Genomic DNA, 27,572 nt, shown 5'->3' on the forward strand with positions numbered 1-27,572 from the left:
TGGTGTGCTGGGCCTTCCCTAGCTACCCTGTGCTGACCATCCCTAGGGTGCAGGGAGGGGCGTCTCATGCATCGGTCGCCATCCCTTCTTACTCCCTGCAAAGCAGACTGCCTGGGGCCCCCCAGCCCTTGTCTCCTTTCCACTTTCCTGACTCTCTCTGCTCTGCTAGGGGGAGAAAGAGCCATCCTGCCTTTTATACCTTATACCCACAAACATTCAGGGCTTTGAGTGCATTCTGCCATGCCTTCCTCTGTAGCGTGAGTCATATGACGCCTGCCTCATTCACTTGGGGCTATCGGGAATGCCTAGGATTATTCCTTGGGAGCAGCATGTTCCCAGTACAGGCCTGGGTTCCTGAACACCCTGTGGGGACTGCGGGTGTCTTTCTTTGAGGGAAGTACTGGACATTTTGTACCCTTGTTTGTGCAATGATTTGAGTGTTGTTCAGAGGGCATGCTGCTCTGTGCCACAAAGGTGGGGGATAGAAGCCCTCCCCATTTAACCCTTTGGAAGATACTTGTTTCTTGTCTGACTGTTGTTTTTCTTCACAAGGAAACTTTTTGAGAACCAGATAGTGGGGAATTGACAGGGGTAACGAATCCATGGTAGATTCCTTCTTTTACAAAATGATCTGCAGAGTGGAAGAGCTGGAGATGTGCTCTGTGAAGGGTAATAACGCTTGTCCGCGTAACTGCCTAATGGCTTAAAAATAACAAACTCCTATTACACTAGCCCCTCTGCTCTTCTGCATTCTCCTGCCCGCAGCAATTTCTGTTCCTATTTAGAACCACTCTGTAGAGACAAACACCAGGTTCCCTTCACTCTTAAAGCACCAGTTTCCATCATTGTTTTAAAAGCTCCAGGACATTGGCTCCAGGACTCTCAGGCTGGTATCGCTGCTTGGATTCCTTGAGAACAGTTATGTCCTTTCCAGGCTATAGGAGGCAATGCTGGAGCAGATGTCTGGAGGAAAGGACTTAAACCAATGAGAGACTATCTTGTGCTTCAGTCTCTCTTCTGCTCCTTCCTTGTCCATCTGGGAATCCGGATGGAGGCCTTAGGGGTAGAGACATGAGAGGTCCCACGTATCCTGGGCTGCAGAGATGGAGGATTTTTCTCTCCAGCACATATATCTCCTTTAGCTGTGTGCTGTCATCCCCCTACTGATTTGTCTGCAGTAAACTCAGCTATTGAAGGGTTGGGGATCTGGGAGTGGGTCAGCAAATTGGTGCTTCCTAGTTCAGTGCCACCTGCAAACATGTATCCTCCTTTGTGTCTCGTATTATGCCATGCCAGCCACTTCTGTCATTAGTCCAAAGGGGGCAGGCTGAGCTTTGCACCCACCGATAGTAACTCGTGAGAGTGTTATCTAGTGGTCAGGGCAAGGGAATGGGAGTCAGGACTCTTGGTTATGTTCCATCTCTCTCACTGACTCTCTCTGCTATCTTGGACAGGTCACGTCCCTTCTTTGTGCCTCAGTTTCCCCACCGGCATAATGGTTAAAACAGCTCCTGCCTTCCAGAGGAATGGTGAGGCTTAGCAAGCTAAAGTTTGTAAAGCCCTTTGAGATTGAAGAGAAATGTATCATGTGATAGCTGTTATCCTAACTGGAGGGTTTCCTTTATGGGTTGTCTCTTTGACTTCCTAGTCTATGGCACTGGTAGATCAGCCACTCCATGATTTGTATTAAACACCAATTAAATAACCTATTTAGTTAAAAACAGCCGACCAGGATTCCTTCCCAATGGGCTCTAATTCCTAGGCATATTGGTTTATGATTCCAACAACTCAGTATAAACAATTTCCACTTGAAGCAGTTGGAGAACTGAGTCATGTAAGAACAGCACCAACACCACGGACCGACCTGCTAGGCAAACCGGGGATTGCTGCAGAAGAGCTGAGAAGCTCTTTTGAAAAGATGCCTGGTTCTCAAGTCAGTAGTAGTCTAGGGGCAGATGTAAAGATGGCAAAAGAATATATTTAAAAATCAAATGTGTGACAATAATGTATTATGCTGCAATATAGTATCTCTCAGACAGGGTCCCTAATGCTTTGGGGAGTGTAAGAGCAGAGGGGAGAGAAGCTGAGACAGAGCAATGTCAAAAAGAAATGGAGAGTCAGTTAGGTGGAAAGATACTAGAGATGGTTCCTTCTGTGAACTGGAGCTGCAGAGGAGAAGGCTTTTGCAGAAAGTAGTGACACAACTGTGGGAAGAGACAGGGATGGGGAGAGTAGAGAGAGATGAAGCTCATGATATCAGCTGGAGCAAATCCATAGAGTGTTTTAAAATCAATTCCTGAGTTCAGGGTTATTTGTTTTTCATCACTAATATATCCAATGAGCGGTTTGCTGCACACCTTGCATTGCTTTGGTTGTTTGGACAGGCAGGATATGCTGCCCTGTGTACTTCACAGATCAAGAGCCTTTCTCCTGAACGTTACAAGTCTGACCCTATCTGACTGAAAGAAGACTGAAACACTAAACTTTGTGCATCGTGGGTGAAACCGGTGGGTACCCAGTCCTCCCCCCTCCAAGCAATCCCACATACACTGACTTCAGTCTAATGAAAACAAATCTGGGGACAGGGAGGCCTAACTGATCTGGCTGAGTTCCATCATGCACTGGGTCTCTGAGTAGCTTTAAATAGCTGCATCACAGTGCATTGGGGGGGGGGGAGGGGGAGGGGGAGGGGGGAAGAGTCTGGCTCTAATCTTTGATGACATGGGAGTGTCAGGAGCAAAACACAGAGCACCTGCATATGTTGTAGCAACCTTGACATGGTTGTAACAGAGCTCAAAGTGGTCTTTTTATTTCTGTCACACACTTTCTCTCAAATTCATGCTTTTTTCCATCCTGGTAAACACTTTCCCTTTCTGCTTCAGGGGCTTTTCTTAAGGAGAGGGGGAGTGATGGGGAAATCTTGGATCTCTGCCTTTTAGGCTATCCAGCTACAGCATTTAGTATCTTGGAACCACTCCATCCACAAAGGAGTTCCAGAGAAAACAAACTTGTGATCCCAGCTAATATGGAAATGTCTCAGATAAATGGAGGCAACAGCAGAAATATTCTGGATACGGGAATTCTTCTGAGCAAAGGTTTAATGAGTCTGACACAGAGTCTTAAAGATACTGTGGACACCAAATGGAAAGCTGTGAACACTGCTTTCTTCACAAAGACTCCTGCGTAGTTGTTGGGTGTTTTCAGTATTTCTCTTCCTCTGTGTTTTAAGAATGAGAAAAATCTGTATGAAAACAGGATCTTTGTGCTTTATCTGCTTCTGCTCTTTATTCCACACATCCCCAACCGAGGTCATGATCCTCTGATTGTGACATCACAGTTGGTTCCTGTGGAGATGCCAGAGATGCCACAAATGGAGGGTTATAACTTCAGCTGGCGCCTAAGCCGGAGAGGTGTTAGGCAATTTCAGCTCCCCTTGAGGTAAGTGGGAGTTGTTTGTTCAGGCAGCTCTCCTCGAGCCCAGGGAGAATAAACAGCAGTAAAAGGTGAAGCTGCTGCTCATGGACAGAGATCCTGTTTCCATGCAAATGTTCCCCAAGAGTCAAGCCCCAGGGACAAGGGGAATTGACTGAGGCAGTGAAAAGTGATGCTGCCTTTCCAATAGGGATGTTCACTAGCTCCCAGGACCCATTCTGAAGCTGTTAAATGGGGTTGGTTCCACTCTAACGCTGACTTGATATTAGACCGCCCCAGTGAAGCTCTTCCAGGGGCCTAATTCTTCTCTGTCATGCTGGTGAAAATCAGTAATAACTCCCTTGAAGTTGGGGAGTTTGTAACACGGGAGAAGATGAGAGGAAAATCAGGCCCCGTGGCTTTAGCTTGGAGTGCAGAGAAGGCAGCATGGCTCCAGTCTTGCGGGAGAAGGGAAAGCAGCACCTTGGTTCACTTTCTGTTGATCCGCTGTGGCTGGAATTGTAGTTGCTGGTCCCCTGAAAGTGGGGGGGGGGGGCTCCTGAAGGAGCCCTCGCCTCTAAAGCATAGCCCTGAGGCTGAATGTCTCCCAGAGCGTTCACAAGTTCCAGGGCATGATGAACTTCATGGGGCTTTCCCCCGTCAGGATGTACAAGCGACTCTCCTAACCCTGAACACACAGACTGTTGTGAACCATCTTCCACTGGCTCCGGTACATCGACTAGACTGGATGGCACCAAACAGCACTCCCATCTCTTGTCTTCTCGGATGTCATTCCGAGGAGCACTCCTCCTACGGAGAGCTATAAAAGATACCCGGACCCCGGGTTGTTCTTGCCTATGTTACAGGTTCTAGTGTAACATGAGAAGGGCAGGAGTGGGAACGCTATCAAGTAGTTTAGGCCTTAAATATGAGTGAGGTTAGCGCAGCTGCAATTTGCTGGAGATTCTCCTCCCGGTTCTAAATAGCTGTTGTTAATTTGGCACTACCTCTCTTTCCCGAGAAAGAAACACAGAGTCACCGTAGCCCGTGCTGCGCGCACCGCAGCCTATGCTGCTGCAGTGAAAACAGCTTCCACCCAGCCAGCAGGCGGAGGTTCACTTGCAAACAGTTCCCACAACTGTGTCTGAACTGCTAGTGCCCTAGCTGACGACGTGCCATTTTCTATATAATTACCTGGGCCTACCCGCCCTTTGCGGCACCACCTGCCCATTCCTCATGTGACCTGGGGGAATCCAGCGTTTGAAAAGCCCCAGGCTGGATTGCACTGTAAAATGTTGGCAGAGTGAGAGGCAGACAGTTAGTGTACTACAGGGACCCAACCGGGAGGAGGCTGGGCTCTGGGTTCCCTTTTAAAGTAGCAAAAGGTGCTGGAAGCTGTTTAAAGGCCAGAGCAGAAACTAGGGAGAGTCAAGGAGGATGAGAAGGTAAATGGCTAAGTCAAGAGGAAGGGTGATTACGTATCCCTGGGACAGACGCCCTCAATCCAACTCTCTTTTCAGCAGCTACCCCGTCCCAGATTGCTTAGGACAAGTGCTCCATCCGATCCTGCCCTCCCCAAGATGTTAGACCGCCTTGCATCTAGTAATGTACAAGCCAGATCTGAGCCCCTTTCCTCCCTCACCAGCAGCCAAAACTCTCTATGCATTTGCTCCAGTACAATCACATGACCATTAAGAAGGGTGGTTTATTATTAAACTGCTCTCCATAGACTAGTGATGGGCAAAGGGGTGAGGAACAATCACCCTCATCCTGAAGTGTTGCCTGTTCTTAGAGTCCGATTTTCCACAAGGCTTTGAAATGCCTGGCTGGTCACTAGTTACCAATATATTGGAGTGTTTTCCTCCCATTTTCCAGCTGGTACTGTACCGAGTGAGAACTTCACAAGAAGAACTGTTTCAAGATTTCCCCAGCCTGCTCCAAAAGCAGAAGGTGCCAGAAATCCTCTTTTCATGAGATTTCCAATCCAGTTTTGCAGGAGCTAATGGTTCGGCCAGTAAAGCTGATGCTTATCCCATCTCTGAATCTTTTGAGATTCACCCATTCCAACCCTAGACATCACTGAGGACATCATCCATCTAACATATGACAACAAAGAAGAAAACCTAGCAAAAGCCATCTTAGTTTCTGATCCATATGAAACAGAACAGGGTAGAGGACTGCAGAGTGGGAGAGGAATAGTTGAAAAAGAGCAAAATCTGCCAGAAAAGGAATATAGTTTTGCAACTTCTCTGAGGATTTTACAAACAAGAGAGAGTAAAAGGCAACAATTAAACGCCATAAAAGAGTACTGGACAGTATCTCATTTTTTGCCAGATCATTTGTAGGTCTGCTCAATACCCTAATCCTTGGGAAACATGGACTTCCACCCCAGCACACCTCACATTGTCTCCCAGTAAGAGGCACATGCCACCTATCAGACCCAAATTGGCTCCCATCCCATGCAGACCCAGCATTCTTGCTCTTTTATTTATCGTCCATGGAGACCTTTGAAGCCTCCAGCTGTGCTGACAGATCTTACCACTGATGGATGCTAATTGAATGAAGCCCTAGGACTTTCCAACTCCTGGCCTGGCTGATTTTTCATGTGCCTCTTGCTTGAGGGTCTTGGTACCTAGCAGGCTTTGGGTCTGCTGCACACACTGGTTTTGCAATAAAATAAAGCAGAGACCAGAACTCTGCAGAGACACTTGCTTTTGTTGAAAGTTGACTCCTCCAGCCATCCGCCAGTGAATTTAAAGTGCAGTTATACTCTGAAAAGTGACTGGGTAAAAATGCCATTCCGGGGTGCCATGTTTATTGTCTGCCAATGACTCTGATAATAAGTGTGCTCAGTTTACACATTCGTTTCTAACTGTCAGCCAAGCTGGGATCTTTCTCACCAGGAATGAAGATTCTGCTGCTGGAACTTGGTTAACAGTTTTGGTTATGATAATTGAATCTAGCTCACTGTCCCAAAGACATGTCGATTCTGCAAGGCCAACAGCAATAACAGATAGTTAAAATTATTTTTGTCTGCAAAGCCAGCAGATCTGACTGCTACATGCATGCAGGGATCCGATGAGGAAGAAGGGGCCAGTTTTATAAAGGTGCTTTTCAGGGTAGAACTGCATTTTACAATTAAAAGAGATGATTTTTTGCTGTCTGGCTTGGATTCAGGGTTTAGTGAGCACAGACCATCTGTTCCTGTCCCTTTCGTGTCTTATCAAGTAGAGGTCACCCTGCATGTTGCAATCAAAGGGATAGGTTCTCCTCTGCACACTGGCTGCTCTGGTAGTAGCAGCCCCAAACCTGGCTTCAGCAGTTGGTTTGAGGATTCCCTGCCCAGGGGAATCCTTGAGTTGTGTAGAGTGGCTAGAGCAGCACTTGCACCCTTCAGGTAGGGCAAAGGTATCCCAGTGATTCCCAGCTGCTGGAACTGTTCAGGAGTAGCTGGTATAGATATATGAGCCTGAGGCAGCATTAATGGTCATTATCGACCAGACTGGCAGCCTGATGGACCTAGGATTAGGAAAGCACGAAAGATGGCCTCTAAGCTACTTTTGCACCCTCTTTGCCCAAGCTTCATTGACAGCAACTCAGCGGTAGCTCAGGAACTACCTACCTCCGACGACATCGACCATCCTCGCTCCTGCCCATCTCATTCCATTGTGGCTGCCTCCGTGTTACAGGAATATTATCAATGGGAGTCCACAGAAAGAATTGAAAAATTGGCTCTGCTAGATGACAGTGGAAGGGCAGACACGGGAATTCTTTGCAAGTACCTGCAGGTGTAAGCACCAAAGAGGGAGGTACATGGGGCTAGACATCAGAGGGGTAGAACTAAGCAAAGCAAAGTTTAGGATGACCATTGGAAAAGTGTCCTAACAGTGACCCAGAACGTGCCCGCCCACCCTTGTTCAGATTCACAGGAGAGGGCTCTGGAACAGGAAATCACCAGGTTTCACCCATGGAGATTCCCCCACATTGTTCCATCAGGAACAGATGAGGTTAGCTCCCCCTAGCGCCTGGAATAGGACAAACCTGGTGATGGTGGCTCCATTGGAGTCACAGTAGTAGGGACCTTCGGAGGCTGAGCCTGCCCAGGGAGGAAGCACTGTGCAGAAATGACAATCCCAGGCTGCTGGTTTTGCCTGGTAGACGCCTTGGGACTGAAGGAGGGATGAAGTAGGCATTCCCTGTCCCACACTCTCTTCCTTCTGACCTGACCAGGGCAGACCCTAGACCCACAGATTACCCTTCCAGGCGGGAAGGAGGCAATCCACGTACAAGTGATCCCCTCAGAGTATAGCCCTTGAGACTGAGGGGACAGGCTGGGCAATAAAATCAATGAGGCTGTGAAAGGTTGTCAGAGGAATAGTAGCGGGAGCTCTTGTGCTTTAGCTTTTCGAAACTAGACTGGGGACACCGCAGCAGGGAGATCCCCCCCCCCTCCGCTTCCCCCCACAGGAGATGGACTAGGTGTGAACTAATAGGCCTATACCATCTCTAACTAATGTGAATCTGTTGGGAAAATAGTTCACAGAGCACTTAGAATCATAGAATATCACAGTTGGAAGGGACCTCAGGAGGTCATCTAGTCCAACCCCCTGCTCAAAGCAGGACCAATCCCCAACTAAATCATCCCAGCCAGGGCTTTGTCAAGCCTGACCTTAAAAACCCCAAAGGAAGGAGATTCCACCACCTCCCTCCTTGTTCTGTCGCACCACCACTCTTCCCTGTCACAATCATGTACCTCCTGAAGCCTCTGTCTTTCCCTTATGGACTGAGATAGCCAGCTAAGCCCAGCAAAGAGAGGGCAGTTTGACTTTAATTTAGCTACAGCCGTTTGCTGGTTATTCGTTTGATTCTTTTTAAATAATTATATGTGTGTCGGTATCTCTCTCTTTTTTTCTAGTTTTGCTCTTTTTTGTTTTTTCGTTTACTTTATTTTGCTTTTTTCTTTTTTCTGTTTTTTGTTTTTCTTTTAGGTTTCAGAGAAATTATGTTGAATCCAATAAGCCTCCCTGGACATTCCAAACCTCTTAACCAAGGCATCTATGTTGAGGATGTCAGTGTTTATTTCAGCAAAGGACGTCATGGCTTTTAAAAACTCCTTAAAGGTCCCTGTTTTGATGCCAAGTTTATAGGCTGTGTCCTCAGAGCGGTGGGAAGCAGTGAGCGTGCTCTGTACGGATCAAGGCCTTCTCCTAGTAGGACTCTGCAGCCCCGTCGGTACACACGTTAAAGCCAACCGAAACATGTGGTTGTCTGTCACCAGATATCAGGGTTGTTCTTTTCCTCCAATAGTCGCTGTGTTTGTTAGATGTTCCTGCAAGGCCCCACAGCCACAATGAGAGCAAATAAAGAAAATTTAAAGCCCAATTTAAAGGAGTCATTCTAATGACACAGTAAATAATTGCACTTTTGCTTGAAACAACCAAACTGATACTGTTAGTCATGTCCTCCTTGCTTGGAGTTCTCCTTGTAAGCTTGTGTCTTCACAACACCCAGCGAATGTCGCCATCACCTTTTCTTGTAGCAACACCATGGGAGGTCTCCCAGGGCGAGCGGAGATGTGAGATCCTGGAAGACACTAATGCAGAGCGAAGACTCTTGGTAAGAACAAAGGAAGCCCTCTGCTCCCAGTTTTTGCACAGAAAATGATGTTGAAAGTGAAGATGGGCAGGAATAAAAATCTTACTTCTCTGACAGGAGAGAATGTGGTTATTTTTGACATACAACTGTCCTAGGAGGCTTTTCTCTTTTGTGTGTGTTAGAACAGCTCTTTGGAGCTGACCATATCATTGTTGTGCTTTGGTCTCTCCCTACTGCTGGAATGATGAGCTTTATCTGAGGAGGTTCCTGGACTTCCCACCTGGATGGAACATCAGTGGTGTAGGAGGGTTGGTGACCTTGCCAGGACTAGGGCAGTAAGCCAAGTGAAAAAGCATATCAGACACATCCTTCCGCAGTCAGTGAACCCATGGGCCTTTTTCCCTCCCCTCCTTCCTCACTGAGGTAGAGATGTAGTGTAATCCAGTCATGTACACAGAACGATCAGCTCAAGGCAGACAAACTGAAGGGGATGAAAAATAAACATTCTGTTGCTTCTTCGGTGGCATAAACAGAAATATTGATCCTGTTCTCTGGTCAATATTTGTATGTTTTTTTTTTTCTCTTGCCTTACTCCATCCTCAGCCTCTCAGATGGAAAAATAAAACCTTTGATCCTACCCTCACGAGAAGACGACTGCCTTAACGGCAACTCACAATCTGGACTGGCCTGGGATGGGTCTCTCCTTGGATACTCTGGAGAGAGTGTGTATGGGAAAGGAAGATGTGCTCACAGACACCACTGAAAACCTATAAACATGAGGCAGGTTTTCAAGGAGGAGGATCCAGGTTTGGTCAGATCCCTTTCTGGCAGGAGTTGCAAACTGTGAGCTCCCTCACCAGTCAGTTAACTTGCTTGCCTCCCTCCATGGCCTGAGACGATGTTTAGCATCACCAGCCCTAATAGGTTGCTGCCATTGGGAAGTGAGAAGGTTCCCCCTCAGCCAGCATTGAGCAGAAGTGTAAGAACGGGATGTTCCATTGTCATCCTGCCCTTCACAAGTGTCACGTGTGGAACATTCCTGGAGATTGCAGGAATGTTCTCGAACTCCACACAGGGATGCTCCACTGAACATTCCATTCTCTTGCTTCTTTTAGTGGTTCTCATGCATAAAAATGTGACGTATAATAGAAGAGAAATGGTGGCAGTTTGTTTTAAATTGATGCATACACATGAAGTGGCAGCTGCATTAGAATTGGGAGAATTCAGTGCGGATCACATAAGGACCCACAACCAAAACTTGAACTGAAGGGTAATATCTCATGAAATTTCCAGCCCAAATTGGAGCAAGAGAGGTGGGAAAAGTACGAGGAGATGACCTGTTGCTTTCATTATTTCCACCTTGATTTTGAAGATTCAGAGAGTTAGGAGATGCTTCACAAAAGCAGCTAACAGCTGGGTGCTTGTCCAAACTGAACTCCCCTTATTCTGAAATTCGCCCATCCCATTTGGGGATGTCTTGTTCAGGATGAACTGCTCAGCCTCGTAGTCCTCTCCCCTTGCATTGCTCAGGGGATTCTGCTCTCAACTGTATGTGTCAGATTTAGAGATATGTGGGCCTGACCCAGAGCCTTGTCTTCAAACGCCCTGTTGGAGGACTGTAGAATTTTGCAGCTCAGGCCCATCTCTGCTCAGAAGTTGTCCCCCCGACCGTGCGGAAAAATTTAAAACAGTTCTCCCCACTGTGATTGATGTCTCAGTTATTTAAACACCAACTAAAAGTCTCTGGTTCCTCACTGCTGAAAATGACAGCCGGTCGCAGTCATTTGCATTTGGTGGCTTTAAGTAGCAAATCTAAGGATTTTTTTTTTAATTATTGTAAATCATTACCTCATTTCCTGTCAGTGAGAGTCCTCCATTCCCGAGCATTCTTATCTTGCCATAACTATCATCTTGTGCTATGGAAATGGGACAATCCCTTTTTCACAGAGACTATAGGGGTGTTCAATGTCTAGTTTCTTAATAAACACTTTATTTTCTAACGAAACACCTGCATCAGGTCTGTTCTTTGAAGACAAAATAAAGAAAAGGTGAAACTGACGCCTCCCATACTTTACCGCTTAATTATGCGTTCTGGGTACAGGTTTTTGGTTGGGAGGGGAATTTGCTGTTCTGGTGTGAAAAGTGCTCAGCTCTGATGCTTGGCTCTGTCACCCATGTTGGTTGGGAGGCCGGTCTTCTCATAGAACTGCGGCTCTGCTGACTACGTGTCTGAATAGCTAGTGATTTCCAGCCACCCAGCAGCACTTATCTCCAATGATCTCCCTCTCTGGGACACAGCAGGCCAACAGGCAATTTAAGGGCTTACAAAGACGGGCTCCTTTGCTGGAGGACAGAGGAATGAGTGGTGGCGCTTAGCTCATCGTTTTATCTGGGTCTCTGAAGCTTGCCTCAGCTCTACACGTGCATGTGCCAGAGCAGATGTCCCAACAAGGATCCTGCATCCGGAAGAGCTATCCCGTTAAGCTGACAGCTGCGAATGGCGTGTAGAGTGGGGATGAAGGTAACTTTGTTTTACTCAGCCTTTTTCCCCATCTTTGTCTAAGACAAATGTCTCAGCTGCCCGAGGGCTTGAGTTGAGACTCTCCATGAACTGTCAGGCTTGGTAAATGGGAGAGATGGTGACAGCTTTGCCTATGAGGCTGTCAGTGGGAGTTGTCATTTTCATAACGCTCTCACCGCCACCACACCAACCTGTCCGTGTCCATGTGTGCGTATGCAAAAGGAGGGGAGGAGCTCCAGAACGGTGCTGGATGGGAGATATTGGAACTGACAGCAGTGGGATGTTGCAGGAGCGGTTTCACTGTAACTCTCCTGAAAAGGCCCGAGGAAGTTCTGATGGTCTCTCACTGGCCCCCAGTGAGCAAAATAAGGTTCCATGGTCTGGCATCAGTCTGCCTCTCTCATGTCCTGAGCTGACTTTCAAACACACTCATTGTACGGGCGCCATGAGCAGGTTTCTGCCTGTGCTTCTAATTACAGTATCTCTGTGCCTGGTGAATGGGTGCTGGGTTTGACAGCAAAAAGGTCTTGTTGAGCCCAGGGTGCCCTTCAGGCTCTCTCCCATTCCAGGTCCCGTGCCAGTGTATCTAGAGAGGAGGGGATGTGCTCCTCTGAGGGGAGTGGGCATGATTCACAACCTCAAACAGAGGCTGACCAACTCAATGCTGCACTGGGTGCCATACCCCCAACTTCCCCCAGGCGTGCTGGAAGCATGCAGCCAATGGGAGCTCACCCCAATCTTTCCCTTTGCCCAGTGTGCCAGTACCCTGGTTGGGGTTCACAGATCAGTAATGCTGCCAGCCAGGACCTGATCATCGATTACTGTAGCCTGGCATTATGGCCCAGTTATGGTCAGTCTTCAGTCCACCCGCCTTGCATGTCCATGGAAGCTGATTTCTCCAAGCATCTGAATTCCCATGACCTCAATATATTTTGGAAACTGTGAACCCCAGATAAGCAGGCATAGTTGTGTCTTAGTGCTTGAAAGAAGCAGCAGGGGTTCTCATTGTGCTTGCTGGTGGGTTTGGGGGTTTTTGTACCTGGTGGCGGATCACTAAGACTTGTATTAGGACTTCATGGTTACTGAGACATCAGTCATGTGAGCTAGTGGCCAGGTAAGCTTCTATGTAAAATGAGTCTGGCCAAGACTGAGGTGCATAGGCAGAGCTGTGTGGAACAGGAGAGGGTGGCGCAGGTCAGGACTGCGCTGCTGGCAGAGCATGCTCAGGAAGCTTTCACAGGCACTTGCCTGCACTCTGTCCAGCTCTGTTTCCCCAAACTGCACAGGGCGAACTCAGAAACTCTGACTACTGTTTTGTTGATCTAGGAGGCCATTAGCACTGATCAGCACGCCATACCAGAGAAACCAATAAAGCTCCTTTCAAGAAAGCCCCGCTACTTGCTTCCTTCCCCCATCCCGCCCCTAAGTTCTCCATGCTCCCAGCCTCCTCCTTTGTCCACTGGGCAGGGACAGGGCAAGCTGCAAAGGAACCCCTACCTCTGTCAGCTAACTGCAGTGGAGCATCATCCCTCCATTTCGATTTGTACCCAGTGCAAGCTGCAGATCTCACAAGGTAAGCCCTGGCGTCAGCAGAGGATAAAGAGCCCTCGATACAGCAGTCAAGCTTTAAACACAGGCTTGAAGGAGCCGAGAAAGGAGCGCGCAAAAGAGATCAATGAAGGGCGACTTCATTTTTGCTTAACGCTTTGAACCGTTCCGGCTGTGGCTTAAGTAATGAGCCAAGGAGTCCTTGTTACCTCGATATTTACCGATGCCTCCAGGCGCTGATCAATTGACAGAAAAGTTTAACAAGTCACAGGAAAATGAATGCAGCCACTTTAAAGGGGAAATAGGTTCTCCTTTCCTCTACCCTCCAGCTCTTTGGGCTAACTCTCAAGTTCCATGGCTTTATCCCCTCTTGTCTCTGCATCCTGAGCTCCCAACATATTGTTTAGAGCTTCTGCTCTGCATGTAAATAGACTCCTGCTACGACAATCTCTTTAGTGTTGCCGTGATGGTTAGTGGTACATTAAATTCCCCAGAGTAACCACTTCTCAGTCAGCTGTGTTTTCAACCATCCGTGTTCTTACTGAGCTGTACAGAAAATGGTTCATATCCATCCATGATGTAACTCTATTAGCTTTGGTGGCTCTATCCCAAGGATGGATTTGAGCCAATATATGGCCATTTCATTCTGTCAGATGCTCAGAAATATATATATATATATATATATATCCTGCTGTATTTTCCACTGCATGCATCCGATGAAGTGGGTTTTAGCCCACGAAAACTTATGCTCAAATAAATTTGTTAGTCTCTAAGGTGCCACAAGTACTCCTGTTCTTTTTGCGGATACAGACTAACACGGCTGCAACTCTGAAACCTGTCAGAAATTTAGGTTACCCTCCTTAGCACTTTCCTTACACAGGAACTGTTCACCATTCAATGCCAGGAAAGAAACAAGTGGCAGGAAGGCCAAGATAAAGACCTTTCAGAGGTTCAGTTGCCGAGCTTCTCTAGTGTTGCTGGAATCTCAGAATGGGAGATTTATCTCCTGATTAACTGTTTAGTTCTGGATTTCACCAACTTGGATATACCACAAGAGTGGTCTTTACTCATAGGAGTTCGGTATGTTTGCTTCCATCCAGTGAGTGATCTCCTCCTGCTTTTGTTCGAATCACTGGGTGCTTTGCTATTGACTTCACGGGGACCAGGACTCAACTGTAAGCCAGGAAGACTAACGGCAGAGCAGAAATCTAAAACACCCTGTTAATTGAGTTTTTCCAGGGCTTGATTTGATTTTTGGGTTAAGACTTATTTCAGTTCTTACTTTGAAAAAACTGTTCTCCCACCCTGGTAAATATATGGCAGAGTATTTCCTTGACAAGTAAATATGATGATCTTTCCAGCACTAAAGCAAAATGTCAAGTACAAAGACAATTATTTTTGAACTTTGATATCAGTTTTGAACTAGTAACTGTAACTGCTGACTAATCAGCAGGTGCGAATCCTGGTTGTTCTGAACAAAGCAAGGGAATTCATTGTGAGAGCTGGTTAAATGATTCATTTTGGGATTAGTGACTCATATGCGACCTGATTCTGGTTTCTGAGAACATGGGGTTATTCATAGGGATTTGCCCCATGGTTTCAGTGGATACCTTTCAGCACATTGTGCCTTTTTTCTAGAACAATTTGCTTCAAATATTCATTGTTGTGTTGTGTGATTGGTCCACGGTATTGTTTCTGCTCTCTGATTGGATGACTGAACATTTTTAAACAGGAAAATAGTGAAGATGACCAATGTAAAGGTGCTATTAACAATTACTACTACTGTACTGGGTCAGTCACTAGCATGGTGTTTCTGTACCGTATATGGGGATGGATATTTCACCCTAGGGATCTGTCTGGGTAGCAGAGCCTACCCACCTGTAGCAAGCAGAAGGAGGCCAGGTCTAATAGTCACCTAACAGCTTGCACTTAAGAGTCATTAAGAGACAATACCAGAGCCAGTAGCCTTAATGGCTCTAGCTGGATCTCTGGGCAGCCCACAAACTGGTCTGAACAAGGGGAGTGAGCAGGACTCATGTACACTTGCTAAAGAACCCAGGAAGACAAAGGGAGGGATGAGTGGTTGATATAGAGACAGTCAGAGACGCTCTCTAGGGGAGTCAGAGGGACCTGGACTGGGAGTCGCACTCAGACACTGGAGCCTGCCAGCATGGCTGAAGAAGTTAACCCTGGGTTGCCATTACAAGATGGTGGTGGTTGTTTTAATTCATTTTCGTGTAATGCTCTGTTGTAGCTGCTAAGTAAAACCTCTTTGTTTTAAGAGGCTGTTGGTCATTGTATCCCTGGTTAAAGGTTCCCGAAAGGAAGAAAGGTAGGTACCCGAAATCCAGGGTGATCGGCAATTGGTATTATAGGAGAATCACCAGAGTTTACCCTGAGACAGGTAGGGCAAGAGACCTGACACCTGAGGTGGCTGCATTCAGAGAGACTTGAAAGGGGCAGGGGTGCAGCTAGCCCTATAACCATGACACTGGTAGATAACAAAGTTTTGTAACACATTTTTGGATAGAGAATCATTGGTGCTAACAGTTTTGGGGTTTAGGAATATTTTTCTGCATGTCTGTGAGCTGTCCATATACTCATGAGTAACAAGAATCGGAGCCTATGAATGCACCTGAAATCTGTGCTTTTAGTGATAACAACTGTGATTTTTTTATTTTTATTTTTTAACCTTTTTGACCAGCTCTATTAAAGGCAGTGTCAGTCCCGTAGAAACAGAAGTAAAACTAGGGCTGCGTGCCACCTGCCCTGATTTTACTGGGGTTATTTCCAAATGAATAAATTAGAATGGTCGCACTCTTTGAGCTGACTAGGTGAGAAATAAAGTGTCCTGCAGCATCTTTTAGGGCCGGCCTGTCATCCTAACAGGACATGTGTTGAATGCATGATGCTGTATTGCTGCTGGTCTGTGTGTACCGAGCCCTGACCCCGATGGAAGCCTGGGTGTGGACACTATAGCAATACCACTAGTAAATAATAACAGTGACCACATGCCAATGGTGTGCCGGTGTTCCAAACATCATGACAGGTGAGTTTGTTACGCTGGGCAAACTGTTAAAGGTGGCTTTTCTGCTTGCAACTTCCTGTGTGGTCTTTGTGTCTGGTACGTAAGTGCAGTCAGCGATATTTTGGATCAAGAATGCATTTTGGTTTTGCTGCCATAAGTTTCTGGCAATATTTTGAGGGTCTTTGGAACAGCTGTACATTCGCATAAGCAGATGAAAGCCAATCCTGGATTGATGCTGTGCTATCCAATGCCCCACAGAATGCAGCAGTAACTGCATAGTTGTCTTGTGCTTCCCATTTCCCAATCAATTGGTGCCAGAGAGGTTTGCACATTTTAAAGTGTTCAAGCATAGCGTGTATGCTCAGCAATGCCAGAATAACTCCAAAGATACTCATCCCCCAAAGACACCACATCTGACAGCATGCAGACATTGCAGGCGATTGAGAAAGGAACTCTTTTAAAGAGATAGGTAAGTGCTGAATTTTCACTTTCCAGGAGGCTACTATTTATGACACATTGAGTTCAAATCTGTCTTAAATCGACAGCGAAAGTGAGTTTGGTGGATCTGATCCCAGTGTATAATGGGCATCTGTCAACATCAGACAGCCTCGAAAGAAATTGTCAGTTTCTGCCCAGGAAAGGGTCTGGGACTGCAGTAGCAGAAAGTGCTGCGGGATTGGAACTGTGTGGGGACCCAAATGTGGAACAGTGGGTTGAGGCTGTAGATCAGGATTAAGGTTCATTGGCAAGGCTATTTAGCGGTTCAGGACCGGGTTCAGGACCAGGTCAGAATTGAGGTACATTGGCAGAGTTGCGTGTGGTGTCCCAAACTATCCAACATGCCTTTGCAGAAGGATAGAAATACAATGTCTAATACTAGGTGGTGCTGCCAGTCCCTGATTTTCATTGGCAATAGAAAAAAACAAAAATGACCTTCATGCTCCTTTTCTTCTGTCTGATCCCAGCCGAGTATGTGTCATAAGACACTTGTACTGGCTGTGTGATTTCCATCTAGCCTGGGGTGTTCTACTTCCTCCTCTGTGAAAAAGAACTTTAAAATGCAAGAATCAGCCTGACTGAGCTGAGAGTCAAGATGTGAACAGGAGGACTGGACCAGATACCTATGGGGGAAAGTAACTGAACCTGCTTCTTGCTCTACACCATGTGCCTCCTCTGGCAGGACATGGTCAAAAACATGGGAGAAGATGAAAACAACCAAGGTCCAGCAATTCCCCATTCCACATATACACGCCACGTTTGCACTCTCATGACACCCTCGCTACGTGAACCCAACAGAAGCTCCACACTTATTGCTTCAGAAGAGGGCAACAAGGTCCCTGCCAATGCATCTTGGAGGAAAATTCCTTCCCATGCGTAGAGTCAGTTTATCTTGACCCTGTTCAACTGTGAGTGACTCTTGGGAGCTCTATTCTGTTCAGGTTCTTATACCACCCTCATCACCATAGTATCTGAAGCATCTAATCCTGTTTATCTTCTAAGACTCCCCTTCCAGACATCTCCCAAGCTTGAACCCTGTTGGCATGAGTTTCCCAAACATGTCACAAATTGGAATTGATAGCAGATTTCGGAGAAGTGGAAACTTCTTCTGTCAACAAAGGGGGTCACTTTTAGGAGACAGAGGGAACACCAGCAGCCTGAGATGTGCAACAGCTTGGCCAAAAGCTGGAGAGAAGCCACCATCTTTCTAAGGTAGTATGGACTAAGACCCACAGCATGGGAAACTGTAGTACCCAGCCAGCAAGAGACAGTGGGTATGTCTACACTGCAGTGTAAGCCCAGGGTTAGTGGGACTCGAGTCAGCTGACCTGTATTAGGGAACCCTGGGCTTGAGCATCTACATTGCATTTTAAGGCTATGTTAAAACTTTTTTAACCCATGCTCGAACCTAGGGCTGTGGTGTCCACGCTGCAGTATGCAGACCCAAGTCAAAGTAATCGTATCCCAGTGTCCCTAGTGCCTTGTCCCTCCCCCAAAATATGGTCACTCTAGCCCTAGGACTGTGGTGCACTGTGGAAAAACTTTACTGCCCGCCCTGCATGTTACTAGGAAGCAGCTCGCTTTGCAAAGGGTTTGATCAGTTCACTCTCCATTGCAAACCCAGGAGGCTCTTTGATAGTGTTCTTGCAGATGGGTGATCAGAAAGATGGGTTAATGCTGACCTGGGCTGTTGCTGCTGTTTGCAAAAGGGGTGTCACTTCCATTTTCAATGGAGTGGATTGCAGACTGTTGGGATAGAGAGGACTAAGGAAGTTGTCCCATGGAATTGTGGGATACTTGCGACTGACTAAGCGGGGCTGCACCTACGCTGCAAAGCAATAGGGTTTGGATCCTGGATCCTGGCTTAACTCAAGCTTGGATACTCTAGCCCTGCAGGGTCCTGGGACCCTGGATCCAAGTCCTGGGTTAGCACAATTGCAGTTTAGACGCAAGGTGGGTTATGCTCAAACACAGCTTTACGTGCAGTGTAGATGTACCCAGAGTGTGGACTGAAATCTGCCTCACTGGGCTCTTTCATTCCCTTGAAAGCGCTGAAGAATAAGAGAGATCTTGGGGTCGGCCCTCTCAAGCAGAATTACGGGAGTATTCAGCCTTTCTGCTTCCCTCCAGGATCCATGCGTGACACAAGGAAGAGGGGTCTTAGCTTCCAAACCCATCCTTGGCTGAACCCCTCTTTGGGATGAACAGAGTAAGGGATAGGTTCTCTGTCTGCTGATTTTCTCCTCTCTTTTGAATGAGGACTGACTCTCCCCATGAGGATTTGGTGCTTCACCATGCTCAGTTCACTGTAATAGAGCAGAGACACCTAATCTGTCTTGGAAGGTCCATCTCCTTCACTGGGACGGCAGATGTTTGGAGTGAGAAGTGAGGTAGATGTTTTTCAGTCATGGTGCAGGGAGTGTATGCATGGGCACATGCTCAGAAAGCAGTAAATATCGCCAGGCTTAGAGGTGATGTTGATTTTCCTAGATCAGGGGCTGGGTTTCGAAAGGAGTGTGATGTAGTAGGCTAGACTGGAAGTCCTGGGTTTTCTTCTCAGCTCTGCCAGTAGATAACCATGTAACCTAGTGGTAAGTCTCTGCTCCTGTGTTTCCTCATTTGTAATAATATGTAGGATGTAATAGTTCTCAACTCCCTCGCAGGGGGAGTCTGTGATGTTCCGGGGTAGATATTTAGAAACTACTGCTGTCCCGTGGGAAAAGAGGGAACACTGTCAATATCGGACACTGGGGAAGCCGTGATGCATCCTTGAGGAGGAGTAACTTGCTGCCGTAATGATTCAGTGGAGATGGGAGATGTTCTTGAGGTTGGGAGAATGTCAGGAGGTAGTTTGTTCCCTGTGCTGCTAACAGACTGAGCTTGAGTCCTCAGTGATGAGCTTTTGAGGCCTGGGGTGCAGGAAGGCAGCTCTGCCCAGCAAATAGCCTGCAATGTCAGAGAAAAAAAATGTCAAACCCCGAGGACTTCTTCCTCCCCTCCTCCACAAAGGGGCGGCCTGTCCCAGGAGGAAAAGAGAGGGCCCAGGAGCCACTCAGCACTGCACCAGACTGCCTTACAATCCTCCAAGTACAGATTCTGACTTAGTTCCATGATACTTTTTTAAAAACGTCCATGAATCATTTATAGCCCAACAGATGAAACCAAGCACCAGAGTTGAAGAAAAGGCAGAGGGTCTCAGGCAGGGAACATTCCATTATGTATTATACTAAATCTTGAATGGGTAGTACTTTTTGTCTGCCCTCTTAACCTTTACTTTTGGGCTCTCTCTCTTTCTAAAGATAACGCTCTCTGATGTGCTGGCCGTTTCAATTGTATCAAAAAAGCAGCAGCTAATCAGCTGCTTCTCTCGGTGTGATAACCGTCAGCTGGCCTTAGACAGAGCCCAAAGGCATTCCCTAGAGAACAAGCGCAGCAGCAGTGCTGACGTGGAGAGCTCAGCTGTACTGGCTTGGGATGGGGTTAGGATGAGAAGAGGGAGTCTCCAGACTCAGTTATCACCAGGGTGGTATCTGGACAGAAAAGAGTTAACAGAAAAGGATGGAGCTAGGCTGTTCTCAGTGGTGGCAGATGACAGAACAAGGAACAGTGGTCTCAAGTTACAGTGGGGGAGGTCTAGGTTGGATATAAGGAAACACTATTTCACTAGGAGGGTGGTGAAGCACTGGAATGGGTTACCTAGGCAGGTGGTTGAATGTCCATCCTTAGAGGTTTTTAAGGCCTGGCTTGACAAAGCCTTGGTTGGGATGATTTAGTTGGTGCTGGTCCTGCTTTGAGCAGGGGATTGGACTAGATGACCTCCTGAGGTCTCTTCCAACCCTAATATTCTATGAACATTAGAGTGTGTGGTCAGAGCCACAGTGCAAGGATTATTTGACTAAAGGGTTTGCTTTGAGGGACTGGATGGCTCACAAGATTGGTAAAAGAGAGATAGAGGCTTTCACTTCTGGGCTGCCAGTTCCCATGTGGCTCAGGTCAGTTGTGGGTGAAAGCTGTTGCCATCACGTGGCTGCTTGGTGGCCTATATGAACTGAGGTTGTGGATCTCAGCCCAGTTCTTTGTGGGCAGGTGTCCACGTCACAAAACCCACCACTACATTGTTGGAAGGCAGCGGAGGCCAGTGACTGAGTGGGTCATGAAAACTGTGTTGTGGTCTCCCCCAGGTCAGGGATGCAGGGGGAGAAGTTTGTATTGCATTTGTCGTGTCCTGTGGACAAAATGAGGTCTTCCATATGCAGAACTTTCTCCAGCACTTCTCACCAGCATTAAAATTCACACAAACAAAGGATGTTTCTTTTAAAGGTGACCTGAAAAAAAGGACGTTGCTTTTCATTTCTGTTTTGTTTTGCTTCTTTATGATGTCGAGAGAGAGACTGGAAGGTGGGGGTTTTCCTTCAAAACGTGTTTGTTTGCTTTTTCCCCCTCTCCTTGTTCTCCCGCGTTAGAAATTCAGATCGTGTCAGCTCTGGAAGACTCAGTGATGACTGGAGAGGTAGTAAAATGATGCACCACAAGAGCCAAGAGAGGAAAAGCTAAAACCCATTTGCTTTGCATTGGATTTTGTTAACACCTATTTAGTAACAATGCCTAATTAATAGGTGGGATAAATGTCATAGGTTCTGAGACTCAACATCCCTCCATTTCAGTTAGGTTGTGAGGGCTTACAGCAACAAGCTCTGCAACAGCCAGGGAAAAACAGACTTGAAACGCCAGCTATTTCTAAAGTAGAAGAATAACAAAAGGTTTGGCAAAAACCTTTCAGGCCTTTTTGAATCCATCATAACAAAGAAAAAACAGGGTGGGGGCATGAGTATAGGACCAAATTTTCAACTTCCTTTGCAGATCACCTTTAAAAACTCCTAAATGCTGGGTGTGGACTGGAATCCAAGGCAGCAGGCCCAACTGGGTTTGTTACTGAAAAGAACCAAGAAGGGCTAAAACAGAATCCAGGTGAGCTCTGGAAATGGAATGGAAGAGCTGCAGCTGCATTTAGCTGGCTCGCATGGATTCAGTGTTTCATAAAGCCACTTTGCCCTCCTTCTCCAGGCTCCCACAGTGATTGGCTTGAGCACAGGAGAAAGCAATTTAAGGAATGCTCAGAAGACTGCTGGACTCCTTGTTTGTCAATTGCAGATTTACTCTGACCTGTTCCCTCCTATGGAAGTTGGGTGCCAGTGAAAATTCCAGCATCCAGCCTTAGCTGAGGTCTAGGTGCCAGCTTGTTAAGCAAAACAATATTCCTCCTTCCACCAAGATCTTCCCGTGATGCTAAGTGCAACTATGGCAAAAGCACACTACATTAAACCCGATGAAGCAAAAGTGTACGGACTGGGGGGAGCATGCCATGAGTATACTGAGACATAGTTTTGAAATAAAGTCACAATGTGGAAAATGTGATCTATGGAATGCTCTTGAGTTGATCCCAACTCTGGCCTTTCCTGAGACCAGACTCCTTATCACAATGAATATTAAATACTCTTTTGCAGACTAACCTGAGATCCCCTAACTCATTTCACTTTTGAATACCTAATTTCTGCACCTCTATCTAAAGACCAGCCATGTGCAGGGGCAATAGGCACTTACTATCTATTGCTTATTAAGAGGTTTAACAAGCCTGGTTAATTACAACGTACTCGAGGATTTTCTAGCTTATGAAAACTGTCCCTGTTTGTTTGTGTAATGCTTTAATACTGTAACACTCCAATTAACTGTGTGCACATATGCGTGATCGCAGGGCTTAACATACAGTGGGGATATTCAGGAGACATGGGAAGCCTTTCATATCAACCCTTGCTGCGCCAAAGAAATGTTTCTGTATTTACTGTCCAACATCTCATGTAAATCGGATCACTCCTAAAGCAGAACAATGTAACTCCTGCTAAGCAATACTCTTTTCCATGAGACCCCAGCAAACACAGCACTAGGGTTAGTTTGGGTTTGGTTTTTTTCAAAAATGGCTAATCTACTGAAGTTGCATGAGATGCCCCTTGGAGTGTTTCAGAATTTGTTCTCACCCTGTTGCTGATTACTCAGACAATTTGTACCTAATTATCTCCCCTTCTTCTTCGAGTGCTTGCTCATGTCCATTCCATTGTAGGTTTGTGTGCTTGCCACATGCACTGGTGCCGGAAGTTTTTCCCTCAGGGGTATCCGTAGGAGACCATCTCCGGTGCTCTGTGGAGTGGCACCTGTATGTCATGGTATAAGGGGTGCTGCCAGCTCCCCCCACCCTCCGTTTCTTCCTACCACCGGTGATGGTGCTGGAACATCTCTTGCTTTGGCAAACCTTCTCATTCTTAATTTGTTGAGACAAACTTTTTTCTGTAAATAGTTAAAAGTTGGTAGTAGTTTCCCTTAGTGTAGTTAATTAGTTAGTCCTGAACGGGACTCAGCCTAGGAGCGGGGCATGCCCCGATCCCCAGGCTTCAAACCCTGTGATCGCTTAAAAAAACCGATGCCCATCAGTGATCCTTATAGTAGCTGTCTGAGGTGCTTGCCTTTCCTCCCTGCATGGGTCTCTATAACTTTGGACCGTTGGGTCCTCAACACCCTGATGCAGGATTATACCCTCTAGTTTCTTTCTCTCCCCCCTCCCACTTGCCTTCCTCGTCCCTCTTCAGGGACCCCTCTCATGAGCAACTGCTTGTGCAGGAGGTTCAGGGCCTTCTGCAAGTGGGGGCCGTGGAGAAAGTCCCTCAGGAATACATGGGCAAGAGAGTCTATTCCCGGTACTTTCTAATCCCTAAAGCCAAGGGCAGGGGGTCTAAGACACATTCTGGACCTGCGAGACCTTAACAGATACCTCAAGAAGTTGAAATTCTGCATGTTCTCCCTGGCCTCCATCATTCCCTCCCTGGATCCAGGAGGCTGGTCTGCCACCCTCGATTTGAAAGATGCATGCTTCCATGTATTGATATTCCAGGGGCCCAGAGAATTCCTACGCTTTGCAGTGGATCCCACTCACTACTAGTTCACAGTGCTCCTGTTTGGCCTGGCTACGGCTCCGAGGGTGTTTACCAAATGCATGGCGGTGGTGGCAGCCTATCTCAGGCGGCGAGGTATCCAGGTTTACCTGTACCTCGACAACTGACTCATCAAGGGCCGCTCCAGGTCTCAGGTCCAGCACGACGTCTTAGTGCTACAGCTCACGTGCCGTGCTCTGGACCTGTTGATAAACGAGGAAAAATCAATATTAGTCCTGGTACAAAGGATAGAATTCATCGGAGTGGTCCTCAACTCAACCTGTGCTAGAGCGTTTCTGCTGCAAGACAGATTCGAGACAATGGTGAGTCTCATTGCCAGCATCTCTACATATCCCCTCACCATGGCCCGGGTCTGCCTCAGGCTGTTGGGCCACATGGCAGCGTGCCCTTGCGTCATCCACCATGCGATGCTCAGGCTGCGACCCCTCCAATAGTGGCTGTCAACAGTCTATACCCGTCCAGAGACCATCTGGACAAGATCATCACGATTCCACCTAAGGCATTTATCTCCCTGCGGTGGTGGTCCAATCCGGGGACTGTCCTGGAAGGAGTTCAGTTTGAGAGTACCCAACCCTCGGTATCTCTGATACCGGATGCCTCCGACCTCAGTTGGCAAGCATCTCTCTGCACGTTGCGGACCCAAGGGACATGGTCTCCAGAGGAGCTGACATTGCACATAAACGTCAGGGAGCTCAGGGCAGACCGCCTATCCTGCAGAGTCTTCCTGCCACACCTCTGCTGTCAAAGCATACAGATACTCAAGGACAACACAGCCTCAATGTTTTACATCAACAGGCAAGGGGGAGCTCGCTCATCGGCCCTCTGTCAGGAAGCGCTCCATTTGTGGGACTTTTGCATCCAGCACGGCATCAACCTGGAGGCGTCACACCTCCCCGGCGTCCAGAATGCGCTGGCAGATCACCTCAGTAGGTCCTCCACCCGGAGGTCGTCCAGGTACTCTTCCGAAGGTGGGGAGCTCCCCGAGTGGACCTGTTTGCCACCAGACAGAAAAGGAAATGCCAGCACTTCTGCTCTCTGCAGGGCCTAGGCAGGGACTCCCTCTCCGATGCCTTCCTTCTGTCGTGGGAGGGGGATCTGATGTACGCATTCCCGCCAATTCCGCTGGTCAGCAGGGTCCAGGCAAAAGTCAAAAGAGACAAGGCAAGGGTCATCATAATTGCCCCGGTGTGGCGTCACCAGCACTGGTTCGGCATGCTCATGAACCTGACCATGGCGCACCCATGGCCACTGCCCAGCTGTCCGGATCTCCTCTCGCAAGACCCATGGGCAGCTCCTGCACCTGAATCTACCCACCTTACACTTCACGGGTTGGTTTTGCTGAGTGGCTGAACCTGGAGGAAAGGGCCTGCTCCAGCCAGGTACAGCAGGTCCTCTTGGAAAGCAGAAAGCTCTCCACCAGAACGACTTACCTGGCAAAGTGGAAGCGATTCTCCTGCAGGGTGGAGGAGCGTGGCATCTCCCCAGCACTGTCGTCTGTGCAGTCCTGCTCCACCTTAAGCAACAAGGTCTCACGCTTTCCTCCATCAAGGTGCATTTGGCAGCCATATTGGCTTTCCACCAGCAGGTCCAGGGCAAATCAGTGTTTTCACATGACATAATCCATCCGGTTTCTGAAAGGACTAGAGCGGCTCTTCCCACCTGTCCAGGACCCATTCCACAATGGGACTTCAGCCTCATCCTCTCAAGGCTCACTGGGCCTCCCTTTGAGCCACTGGCCTCCTGCTCCCTTTGACATCTGTCATGGAAAGTAGCTTTCCTTGTAGCCATTATCTCAGCGAGGCAAGTCTCCGAGATTAAAGCCCTGACTTCGGAGCCCACTAACACAGTTTTCTACAAGGACAAAGTCCAGATGCGACCCCACCTGACGTTCCTGCCCAAGGTGGTGTCCCACTTCCACATAAACCAGGATATCTTTCTCCCGGTTCTCTGTCCAAAGCGACACTCAACTGTGGAGGAGAGGCGTCTGCATACTTTGGATGTCCGGTGCGGCCTAGCCTGGAGCACACCAAGACCTTCCGTAAGTTGACCCAACTGTTTATTGCAACCGCAGACAGGATGAAAGGCCTACCAGTGTCCTCACAGAGGATCTCTAACCGGATCACATCATGCATCCTGACCTGTTATGAATTGGCATGGACTAAGCCGCCACCTATTCTAAAGGCCCACTCAAGCAGGGCACAAGCATCCTTGGCGGCCTTCCTAGCACACATCCCTATCCAGGACATCTGCAGGGCCGCCACATGGTCATCAGTACGCAGGTTCACGATGCATGACGCCATCACCTAGCAGGCCAGAGATAACGCTGGATTCGGCAGAGCTGTGTTGCAATCGACACATCCATGAACTCCTACCCGCCTCTGGTGGTACTGCTTGGGAGTCACCTAATGTGAAATGGACATGAGCAAGCACTCGAAGAAGAAAAGACAATTACCTGTTTTGTAACTGGTGTTCTTCAAGATGTGTTGCTCATGTCCATTCCATGACCCACCCTCCTTCCCCACTGTCGGAGTTTCCGGCAAGAAGGAACTGAGGGTGGGGGGAAGCCGGCGGCGCCCCTTATACCGTGCCATATGGGCACCACTCCAGAGGCACCAGAGCCGGTCCCCCATGGATACCACTGAGGGAAAAACTTCCGGCACCAGTGCATGTGATGAGCATATGCATATGAGCAGCATATCTTGAAGAACATCAGTTGTGAAACAGGTAACTGTCTTTTCTTTCCTCCTCTTTCTTGATTCACTTGGAGAGGCCACAGGTCAGAGTTTGTGGCTGCCCGGCAGATTTTCTTGAGATGTTTATCCTTGTTTATAAAGCGCCTGGCGCAGGGTTGATGGCACGTAAATAATAAATGAAGGTAATGTCACAAACAGTTGATTCTACCGTAAGTGCAGAAACTGGACTGGAGCAGGCAGCTGAAGGTAAAGGTAAAAGCTTCCTTCCATGCACAAACATTTCAGCAAAGGGGAAAGAATGTTACGGGGGAGAGGGAATAGCAGTTTAAGGGAAATTCACCAGCTATGATAAATGCAATTGAAATAGAAGAGTAGCTAGGCGCCAATGATTATATTCTCCTCAGGACTGAAATGCTGAGGAGGGTCTGCAGAAAGGGCAGCCACACAAAAACACTGGCCTTTAGGAAAGCAGACTTTAGAGGAATGCAAAATGAGTTAAAGAAAACTGGCTGGAATTCAATGCTGCCTGGGAAATCCACAGTGGGGGAGTGGGAAGTATTTAAGATACAGTTGGGAAGGCTGCACTCAAAATTCATTCCAGTAAAATAAAAAGAGCTGAAAGGGCTGACAAAAACCAGCCTAGCTAAGCAGGGAGATAAAGAGATCAAGAGAGGGCACTGATGAAATACACAGTGAAACTGTGTGGGAGGAAGACTGGGAGTTAGCCAAACAAAGAGGCAGTGGAAAGAGGAGAAAATGGAGGACCAGGCAGAAGCAGCATGCAAGACAGTTCAGGAAGCATTTCAAACAGCAATACCTTGTTCACAAATATAGCTGTGAGAGACAAAGAACCCTTTGGGAAGTTGGTGAGGAGGAGAATTTATCTTGGAGTTGCGGAGAATAGAGAGCTTATATCAGCAGTGAGGACAGTGGAGAACTTATATCAGTGATAAAGAAAAAGAAGCATTGTCAAACAGTTTTCATTTACCAAAATAGCATTCATCTTTACAGAGGATGAAGGGAAAGGGCTGCCCAAATTGAGGAGCCATTTCTCATAAGCACTGGACAAGGGAATATACTGTTTAGACAACAGGATCCGATAACACACGCACTCATAAGTGAACACGGAAATAACTGAACCTCTAACTGATGTTTTTAAAAGCTCATTGGATTTGGGACAGATTCGCCAGGATTGGAAGGTGGCAAACATAGTGCCTCCTTGTTTGTCTTAACACCAGTGAGCTGAACGTATTCTGCAGAAACTCTTGGAAATCATC

General features: G+C 47.5%; 1 protein-coding gene across 8 annotated transcripts in view; it reads left to right on the forward strand.

Moving 5' to 3' along the window:
* NTRK3 (neurotrophic receptor tyrosine kinase 3) overlaps window positions 1-27,572 on the forward strand; it is a 328,552-nt gene that overhangs the window by 216,419 nt on the left and 84,561 nt on the right. The window contains exon 13 of one of the 8 annotated variants that reach the window (XM_084640456.1): window positions 8,400-11,011. The exons of the other annotated variants lie outside the window; for them this stretch is intronic. Coding sequence (XP_084496582.1) covers window positions 8,400-8,518 — 119 coding nt within the window. The 3' untranslated portion in view covers window positions 8,519-11,011. Of the gene's footprint in view, window positions 1-8,399; window positions 11,012-27,572 lie in introns of those variants that run through there. 8 annotated transcript variants of the gene reach the window in all.

This window comes from Lepidochelys olivacea (genome assembly GCF_965140295.1).
Source record: "Lepidochelys olivacea isolate rLepOli2 genome assembly, chromosome: 10".
NCBI lineage: Eukaryota > Metazoa > Chordata > Testudines > Cheloniidae > Lepidochelys > Lepidochelys olivacea.